At 38.9% G+C, this 10,739-nt stretch overlaps 1 protein-coding gene across 1 annotated transcript in view; it reads right to left on the reverse strand.

Moving 5' to 3' along the window:
* LOC122091658 (lon protease homolog 1, mitochondrial-like) overlaps positions 1-10,739 on the reverse strand; it is a 25,679-nt gene that overhangs the window by 8,927 nt on the left and 6,013 nt on the right. The window contains exons 8-16 of the mRNA XM_042661701.1: positions 7,734-7,799; positions 7,560-7,646; positions 7,364-7,403; positions 6,204-6,375; positions 5,094-5,218; positions 2,173-2,303; positions 1,964-2,068; positions 1,397-1,510; positions 1,111-1,278 (exon numbers count right to left, since the gene is read on the reverse strand). Of these exons, the coding sequence (XP_042517635.1) occupies positions 1,111-1,278; positions 1,397-1,510; positions 1,964-2,068; positions 2,173-2,303; positions 5,094-5,218; positions 6,204-6,375; positions 7,364-7,403; positions 7,560-7,646; positions 7,734-7,799 (1,008 nt within the window). The remainder of the gene's footprint in view (positions 1-1,110; positions 1,279-1,396; positions 1,511-1,963; positions 2,069-2,172; positions 2,304-5,093; positions 5,219-6,203; positions 6,376-7,363; positions 7,404-7,559; positions 7,647-7,733; positions 7,800-10,739) is intronic.

Genomic DNA, 10,739 nt, shown 5'->3' on the forward strand with positions numbered 1-10,739 from the left:
TGTTTTTTTTTTTTTTTTTTTGGTTGACAGAACCTTGAAGCGGGGTTCGATCACAGGAAGGAACTTGGGAGGGAAAGAGGATGGCGGTGAGACAAGGGGATCGATTCTGGTTCTCTAGACAAAATCGGGTTTTTTTTTTTGGATTTCTTAGTCTCGATAGAACCGAAATAGGGAATAGGGAAGGGAAGAATAAGATGGAAGGAAGAAGGGGAATGGGGATCTTCGGCTCTGATACCAAGTTGATGGAGAACCTTAGGGAAGAAAGGGGAAATCAGAGTAGAGAGGGGGAAGGAGGGGAATCACACACTTCACTAGTGCACAAACTCAACATCTTCATTCAATTATCAAAATCACTCTAAGTCTCCCATCGGTTACAGCCTATATATAGGACAATAGGAACATGAAACTAGAAACTTAACTGAAATGAAAACTAGCCTAAACTAGGGAACAACCAATAAAAGGAAACCAAAGCAAGTAAATAAATCCTACTCCTACGTTCAAGTCTGGAAAGTAAAAAGCATGAAATAAAATACTAAGTAACTACTAATTTTATTTCCAACTCTTGTTGGACCAAAACCCTGGGCTGGACTAGTTCTTCTTGGCCCTTGGCTTCCACAGCCGGTCATGCTGGTCCAACCAGGTAAGTGCAGCTGTATTTGCATCAGGGTTAACTCAGTTGGCAAAGACCAACTCCTCATAACAAAGAGGTTAAGATCCCTCAGTTCGTTTAGAAATCATGGTAGTCTTTTCATGGTGATTATTGGGAACAGGAATGGGCCTGGGGTTAACAACAATGAAAAAACTGCCTTCTGTCTGCTGCCATGGAATGTATAGGTACGGAGTTCAATTCTCCTTGGGGCCTACCTATGTAAAAAAAAAATAATAATAATAATGATAATAATAAATAAATAAATAAAAATCTGATAAGATCATAGCCCTAGCAGGCAGAGATAGTCACCAACTCAACATTAAGAACTGGTGAACAGTAAGAGTCACTGAGAGGAGCTGTATTGATGCAGCTCAGTACGATGGCATCCCATGCCAAACCATAAGCTTAATGACTTTAATACAACCTGAAAATACAAAAAGGTCAGCCAAAGGAGTCCGTACTTGTTCAGGCTTGATACCACAAGCTTCTCTTGTTGTCTTCTCCAAATAATTCCTGGCAATGTGCATCTTCTCATCAGTGATGTAACCAGCAATGGAAATAATCTCCATTCTGTCCAGAAGAGGATTGGGTATCATTTCCACTACATTTGCTGTGCAGACGAAAAGAACCTACAGTAAGAAAAAGCAAGAGGAAGAGGTTTAAGGGCCCCAAAATATGCAGTCTATATACTTCATACAAAATTTCATATGGATGAATCCCATAGTTCATGGCACCATCATGACTCACCTTTGATACATCAATGGGAACATCAAGATAATGGTCCAGAAAATTAGCATTTTGCTCTGGATCAAGAAGCTCCAACAAGGCACTTGCTGGATCACCAGCATGTCCCCTTCCCAGCTGTTCAAAGAACATTTTCAGAATAAAGTGAAGTCATTTGATAACCATGAACAATTAAACTAACACAAAACTAAGAAATATGTTTTAAACTGACAATTTAGATAGGGAATTGAAGAACTGATGTCATGGTCACACGGTAATAACGACACTGATGCAGGTGTCAACTATCTAACACAGACAGAGGGTGCTTGACATGGCACCTACTCTGAGTAATATATTTAGGCTTACATAGACAACACAAGTTTTTGGTGTCCAACAGAGACATGGACATCAGATTCAACACCACAGAATTTTGAAAGTATAATGCCATAACATGCATGGTCAGAAAGCACAGTGCTATGAGCTAAAATGTTTGACCAAAGGCCCATATCACCCAAAAGTTGGAAATTTCATCAGGATATTAAAAGCAACAAATTCACTCAGGTGGGGGACCATGCAGGATCCCAAAAATACCTTGTCAATCTCATCAATCAGAACCAAGGGGTTTGCTGTCCCCACATTCTTTAGGCACTGCACCATCTTTCCAGGCATGGCGCCAATATAGGTTCGGCGATGCCCCTAAATCAGTATAGACAGGTAACAAGGCAAGAAATATAATTAGTAAAAGGCAATGTTGTATAATATGCATTTGGGATTTGTCAATAAAAGAGTCATCTACTTACCTTGATTTCAGCTACATCACCTAACCCTCCAACAGAAAATCGATAGAACTTCCGATTCAGGGCACGTGCAATGGAACGACCAATGCTTGTTTTACCCACTCCTGGAGGTCCAGATAGACAAATGATTTTTCCTGCAATTGATTGTCACGAGTCACAACATGAAGATTAAGGTGCTTCAATTCTTCAAATTGCATAGAAAGGCAGAAACATTTAGCAATCTAAGGTGGGGTGGGGGGATGCGGATTTAAGATATCAATCAGGCCATAAGCAACAGTTTACCAACAGTACAGCAATAGATTACCCCATGCATAAAAAGTTAAGTCTAGAGGAAAGCAATCAGGGTTGACCTGAAATATTGACGAGTTCAATAACTGGACAGTGTGAACAAAGCTCAGAACCAGATCGATTGTCTCATTCACAAACCCAAGCGGGGCTTGGACCTGGTCATCTGCGCCTGAACTCAATCAAAACCTAGTTCAGCTCAAAACCCATTCTGGGCACCCTGAGTGAGTGTAATGTTCAAACAATCTACTTGTTCATGAACAAGAATGGGGCATAAGCAATATCAGTAAGCTCAATATGAGGCACCCTTGTAGCATGATCTTAGCTGAAATGAGGATGTTGGGTTCAATGGATTCAGAATTCTCCTCCTCCACTTGGGGCATCATCAAGGTGGACCTCATCAAAGCTGTGCAAAGCTTGTTCTTCTCTGTTTGGACAGATTAAAATGGTCAACCACAATTTTCCTTTGTCTGATCCCAAGAAATAGGGTGCTTCGTCTGTGGTGGATTTCTGGCCAATCTTTCTATGAAACTTGATCTACAAGTTCATCGCCAAAATTCATTCAAATAGGCTCAAGTTGGTAGTGACAACCAATCTGCCTTAATTTCTGGTAGAAGCATCTATGATAAAATCCTCTTATGCAATGAATTGGTTAGAGGTTCTGATGCAAACCCGGGATTTACCCAAATGTGAAATAGCCAAATATAAAAAAATGATGGCAACTCTGTAAATAAACTGAGGTTTTCAAAGAAAGGTGGCACTATTGTAGCTAAATAGCATCTTAAGGCCTACTTAAGGAGACAATGGGACATGGCTGAGAAAGGCTTTAAATTAATGTTTAAGGAGAAACTTAGAAGGGAAACAAATTAAAAGGGACAAGTGGGAGTAAAAGAGAAGGAGAGGGACAATTTAGAAAGCAAAAATAAAAAGATTAAAACAACACCCACGAATGAGGTTGTCATCAATCCCACGACAAATAAAGCCCAGTGGAAACCCAACTTGAGTTCAAGCAGTACATGACCAATCCAAATGAAATTTTAGAAGTAGATTCCTGATATCTAGGGCTCTAAGAACAACCAACAGTCACTCGATTAGACATTCTGAAAAATAGTAAAAATTTACTGAAACTAATTTGGTCGATAGGTTTAGGTCTGAATTCATTTGCAGACCTTAACTCCCAGTAGGAAGGGACACTTGGAATGAAATTCAAGGGCTTGGGTTGCCCTAGGGTGCACAACTATAACCCCAAATCTTAGGCTGAAAGAGCAACTATCCAAGGAGTTCGTAGTTGATATATAGGGTACTTACCCAAAAAAAAAAAAAATTGATATATAGGGCTGCAAGTATTGCCCATGACAAGGCCAAGAAACAAAAACAATATAAGAAAAGGCAGAGATAAAAGAGGAAGAACAAGGAGAGAAGGAGAATATAAAGGAAAGAAGAAGAAGAAAGAGCAGGAACTGTACCTGAGACAAGGAAGAGAAAATCAGAGAAAGATTAGACCTCCTGTGCACACAGCTCCAGGCAGAGCACACAGTAAGCACCTTCATTCAATTTCATTCCAAAAATCCAACAGAATCATGGCTTACATGCCGTTATATACGGTTAAACAAACGAAATCCTAATCCTATTATATAACCGAAAATTAAACTTTGATCTAACACCTAATAACCTCTGAAATAGACTTTGAATCTACTTTGGACCCCAAACTCCCACTAACACTATCGACAGCAAACTCTAAAAGAAACAGGAAAATATTAAGGCACCGTTTGATAACGTTTCTGCTGTTTCTGTGTCTAGAAACAACAGAAACAGCAAACGGATTTTTTTGTGTTTGATAAACCTGTTTCTCGAAACGTTTTTTGATGACATAATGCCACTAAAAACCCCAATAGTATCATCGGATGCCCAAAAGGGAGAGAGGGTTCGGTTGCCTCTTTTAGATTTAAATAGTTGAGAGATTTATCGGGCTCAACAGCTTTTTTTATCCCTCAAATTCATTTCTAGAAATGACGAAACAAGTCCGACTTGTTTCGTCAAAGTCGTTTCTAGAATTGTAAATAGGTATAAATTTTAATTTATGTTTCTAGAAATAGGTGAAACAGAACAATTTTATCAAACGCTTTTTAGGCTGTTTCTCCGTTTCTGGGAACAAGAAAACGCAGAAACAGTAGAAACGGAATGTTGTCAAACGGTGCCTAAATAAACAAAAGAAAATTAACCCCTACACCCAACGTCGAACTGCATCAGTTTTCAAGAGAAAAGAATCATCCCTGGCTGCTCTCATGAACATAGACATTCACAAAGCATTTGAATTCCTAAGATGAGACTAAATTGTGGATGTCATGCTCAAGAAAACATGAGCAAGATGAAGAAAGGTTACCCTACATACAAAACTGGGAATGAAAGTCTCCAATATAAGTTATGAGACATGCATTAATAAATATAGGTAGGTAATGTCTACTTCGTATGGTATAGACTTCATATGCAGAAGCAGCAGAACTCATTTGAAAACCCATAAGGTAACGCATGTTTCTAGAACATAATACTTTGAGGAAAGGAGTATGGAGTACCATAAAGTTGAAAATATCAAGTTCAACCTCTGAACATAAAACAGAATCAAAGTAGAATTTACTTACCTTGTGAAGTTCCTCTTAGTTTTCCAACAGCTATAAATTCCAATATACGCTCCTTAACATCAGTGAGACCATAATGGTCTTCATCTAGTATTGCTTGAGCACGATGAACATCAAAATTCTCATCACTGCATTTTCATAAGAAAATTAATAAAAATAACTCCACGATCTCCAGAAGCATAATACCTAGTGGAAAAAGTTCGCTTTTCCAATGAAAATTCAAAACTAAAATTCAAGGTTTAAAACATTTATCTTGCATCTTGCTTTAAAAACTATATGAATTTAGGATAGTCTTGGAAATAGATTAGCAAGGACATGAACAAGGTAGATGAATATAGCTGGCACAAAACAAACACAAACTTGACGAACAGAAACATTTTGGTCCCATATATAACTTCCCAAAAAGCAACATTTGGTCCTATGCAGAACTCCCTGACAACTAGCTGGCATTGCACCTACACAAATTCCTAACTATTTCTTCGCAAGCCATCCCTTGATGCGACCTCGAAAGCCTCATAACAACACAGCCTCCAATGTAGCAGCTTCAAGAAATAACTAAATCATACATAGTAGACAACTGACAAAATAAAACTAGTAAGGTGATAGAGTAGATGAAAACACAACTCGGACCATCTTCTAATAAGCCCCTTTCCAACCTGAAACCAACGCCATTTCCCTGTGCATCATGGAAATTGTTCTGTAGTATTAGTATACAATTCCATAAATCACATGAGCAATCCACAGCCACTCCCCAAGCTAAATACTCAGTTCAATTGTCGAAGTATAACCACTGGAATCTAGTTCATAAGTTAGAAATCATTAGTCTATAATCTGTGCTCCTAATCACTTAATGCTCATGTCCACAAAACATAACCACTGAAATCTAAATCATAAGTTTGAAATCATTAATCTATAATCTGTGCTCCTAATGACAAGTTAATGCTCATCTCCACAAAACACAACAAGCTTCTTCAAGTTCAGAACATGAAACAAAGAGTAACATATTATCATGTACATTAAAATATTCATCACCGGAACACTAGAGAGGCAAGCAGACAAGGACAGATTAATGCAAATATATGAGCGCATATACATCCACACAGACAAATTTACCTGTAGTTACCCCAAGGCAATGACGTGAGCCAATCGAGATAGTTGCGGGTGACATTAAACTCACTTGAACTGGCCTCTAAAAGCTGTAGCTTTGTGAGCTCTTCTTCTATGACTTGCAAAACATGAGGTGGACATCTCTCCTTATTTGGTTCAAGTCTTTCCCTAAATTTTTCTGCAACAAGGAAATAAAAGCTAATAAACCAGTCAAATCACACAGATGCATATGAAGGGCACAAGTATTACTCAACTGACAACGAAAGCAGCAATCAAGATGGACTGGAAGAAGCTACCCAATTATAAGTACCCCACAAATATGCAGCGAGGTAGATACCCATAACACAATGAGTTTCTCCCAGTAGACCGACCTGGGCCAAAAACTATTGTCTGGTCAAATGACACTAGATATTGTCCAAAAGGATCCATATTCCTCCTCTGGCCGTCCAAATAATGCAATAGTTGGATTACTAGGTCATCCATCAAATCAGTCCCCATTGTGAAGTTCTACTGGCTAATATCCATATATATATTTCAGTGACCATAATCCATGAAAGTACTTTGGCGAATTTGTAACCCTCCCCACACCCCCCCCCCCCAAAAAAAAAAAAAATAGTGTACCATACAATTTGATGAGGATGGCTCCACATTCAGTCATTCTGACCAAGGTTGTCAAAGAGGTGATCAATGACTTGAGGCATTGAGCCTCTTGAGGTGAAGCAATGACCAGTCAATGCCCAGGAAACAACTAGTCAACAGCAACATGATATGATGAATTGATGATTCTTCTAAAATAACCACATACTTATTGGCAGCAACGAAGATTACATGTATGCAACAAAACATATGGTATGATAACCATTAAATAGTGTATAGAAATAGTGAATGCCAAAATAAAAGCAAACAAACACCACCATGTTTTGGTGGTTGAGTGCCCAACATAAGATGACAGAAATGATAAAAGCCCTAAAAGTCATTGATTAGTCACACCTGGTCGAACCTACGCAACTTTCCGGTAGCAACCAAATCATTGCTTGATTCAGTCATTCCATGACTCTAAATATGCCTAGGTAAGCTTTGTTACAAAAGCATTGCTAAGGTAATACTTGGATGCACTGATTTTGACCAAGGCATTTCCCTGACGAACAATACACACACAGACTCACCAGAGAGTGCTGTTTTGTCATCTGTCTCCAGGCCTAGCTCCTGGATCAAAAGAAATGAAGTTAAGACCATGCCAAGCATATTGTTATGGCAAGGCAGGGCCATACGCTAATAAATTTGAAACCCATTGAAAAATGTAAAGGAGTTAAGAACTAAAATCTAAAAGAATTACATGCGATAAGTGACACAGCACCACACCTTCTTTATTGCCTTAAGTTGCTCATTCAACAAGTAGCGGCGCTGCTCACCACTTATTTTTTCTTCGATTGCTTTTGCTATTGATTCCTACAACAAATGATATAAAAAATAAAAAATCAGGAGAGAAACTAGACATAGAAGTAAAATAAAAAGATAACAATGGGCAAGAAATACCTGTATCTTACTGATCTCCATCTCTTTCTTAACCAGTTCTAGAGTCAATGTTAAACGCTTATAAACCTGAAATTGTCAACATAACTAAGAGTCACAAGACTTTATATATTTTAAAGACTCCTTAGTAATAGAAGTATACTGTCTAAGATTGCAATATTCAGCTTAAAATAATTATACAGGATGGCGTTAGGTAGAGAAAACCATCTGAGCACTGCATTGAAACCTAAGCCAAATGTAACCCAGTCATACATGGCTTTGTCTAATGGAATCCAAGAAAACTAAACTCAAAATAAGTAACTAGAGTGGAAATCTAAAACAAGATAATGCAATATGGCGATGTGAAGCAACTGGTTAATGCTTGGAAAAGAGTAAGCATGTTATGAAAGACTGACAACAGAGTTGAAAAAGGCTTCAATGACTAAGAGAACCTTGGAATACAAGCTTACAATTGATTCAACAATCATCTCTTTGGGTTTTCCATTGTTGTCCACAGAAACCAATGCTGTATTTGCTCTTTGTTTTGAAACCCTAGTTGATAATAGTTTCCTAGAAGGCTAGAAGTTTCTGGATCTAATTTGGCCATTTAGCGCCCTCAAAACCCATCACTGAAACTCATTGGAAAAAGTATATAGGTTTCACCAAAATTTTGGTTTCGAGCCTGGACGAAACCAGCCTCATAACGGAAAACTGGAACTGATGCAGATACGGCTGCCCTTACTTGGTTGGACCAACATGACCGGCTTTGGAAGCCAAGAGCCAAGAGCCAAGAGCCAAGAAGAACCAGTCCAGCCCAGGGTTTTGGTCCAACAAGGGTTGGAAATAAAATTAGTAGTTCACTTAGTATTTTATTTCATGCTTTTATTTTCCAGACTTGAACGTAGGAGTAGGATTTATTTCCTTACTTTGGTTTCCTTTTTATAGTTGTTTCCTAGTTTAGGCTAGTTTCCATTTCAGTTAAGTTTCTAATTTCATGTTCCTATTTTCCTATATATTGGCTGTAACCGATTGAAGATTTAGAGAGTGATTTGATTATTGAATGAAGATGTTGAGTTTGTGCACCAGTGAAGTGTGTGATTCCCCTCCTCCCCCTTCCTACTCTGATTTTCCCTTTCTTCCCTAAAGGTCCTCCATCAACTTGGTATCAAAGCCGAAGGATCCTATTCCTTCCCCATCTTTCTTCTTCCCTTCCCATTCTCTGTGTTGATTTCGACCGATACTGAGAACCAAAAAAAAAAAAATCGATTCTGTCCAACAGAATCGACCCCTCTGTTTTCACCGCCCCTTCCCCTCTTCCTTCTAATTTCCGTGGTCTAGTCCCTTTTCTAGGATCCGACAGCAAAAAAATAATAATAATAATAAAATAAAAATAAAAAGAAGAAGTCGACGAAGAAGAAGGAAAGTCGAGAAGAGAGAGAGAAGCCAGAAGAAGAACAGAAGAAAAGGAGCAGAGAAGAAAAGAAGAAGAAGAAGAAGTAGAAGCAGAAGAGAAGAGAAGAGAGAAGCTGAAAATAAAAAAAAGAGAGAAGACGAGAAGAAGACGGAACAGAATCAGAAGAAGATGAAGCAAGGAGAGAGGTAGAACCGTACCTGGTTTCTAGTTCGAAACCCTTCCTTGATCGACGACCTTCTGTTGCATCTCATCTCCAAGTTGATCTCCCTAGAACTCCATCACAGTTCACGCCTCCTCCAAAAGTTCCGTTGCTGCTTCGATCGTCTATCGCCAGAGAAACCTGCTGATAACCATTGTTGCTGGTTTCATCTCCAAGGAGAGAGCTCCAATGGAGGTTTACGATGAAACCCTCAACCCACGATTTCCATTTTATTCTTTTTTTTCCTTATTATCTGTCTATTTCCTAGAATACCCCTCCCTTTCTCCATTATTCCCCTTTTTGTCCCATATTTTTTTATTTCCAATTAAACCCCTGCCCCACACGTGACGTGACACACCCTTTTGTGGTTTAATTTGAACTTCCAAAAAAAAAATTATTACAATTTTGCCCAAAAAAATTTATTTACTATTCTGCCCCTGCCCTTTAAGCCTCCAGTTATTTACTATTCTACCATTATTCTTTGAGTGTTATTTTGTTAATCATCACTATGGTAGCCAATAGTGAAGTTGTTCAACAGCTGAATTCTTATAAAAAAGAAACTGGTACAAAATTTGATGCTCTTACTAACATGGTCACGTCCCTAAAAACAATGGTGGAATCTATGCAAGTTTCCATAGGATCCATGCAAGTTTCTATTGATCGTTTGGTGGCAGCAGATAAAGGAAAGAGTCTCATTCAATCTGGGGATTCTTCCAACACCACTCCACAGGATCCGTCATTAACACTACCACCACCACCACATCATACACCACCACCACCACCTCCACCTCCACCACCATATGGGACTGGTAGACATGATGATGGAGTAGAAAGAGTAGCAAAATTGGATGTCCTTGATTTTTATGGAGACAATAATCCAAAATTGTACCTTGACTGGATTCACAGCTTAGACACATTCTTCAGATGGTACGGGTTGACTGAGGCTCGAAAGATTCTATTTGCAGAGGCCAAACTGAAAGGCAAGGCCCAAGTCTGGTGGATTAAGCAACAGCAACAGAACCGAACCCGAGGCATTGGTTTGGTCACTACTTGGGCTGATATGTATGAAGTCATGAATCGGCGATTCTTGCCTTCTGATTACAAGCAACGCATGCATCTCAGGTTTGCACAGTTGAAACAAGAGAATTTGACTGTTGAAGAGTATGTTGCTAGATTTTATTAGTTGGCCACTTGTTCTGACTTTGAGTGGGATAAAGAAGTATTAGTGGCACAATTTCGCAATGGTTTGCACCCTCAACTTGGTGCTGCCCTTGCATCTAGTCGATTGCTTACCATGGAAGACACCATACAAGTAGCATATCAGGTTGAGGAAAGTCTGAAACACCCATACAACCGGAGAAATTTTGCAGATACTTTTTCTCGAGGTACTAGTTCCGTTCTGCAACACTCTCCTACC

Source organism: Macadamia integrifolia, chromosome 10, assembly GCF_013358625.1.
Source record: "Macadamia integrifolia cultivar HAES 741 chromosome 10, SCU_Mint_v3, whole genome shotgun sequence".
Classification (NCBI taxonomy): Eukaryota; Viridiplantae; Streptophyta; class Magnoliopsida; order Proteales; family Proteaceae; genus Macadamia; species Macadamia integrifolia.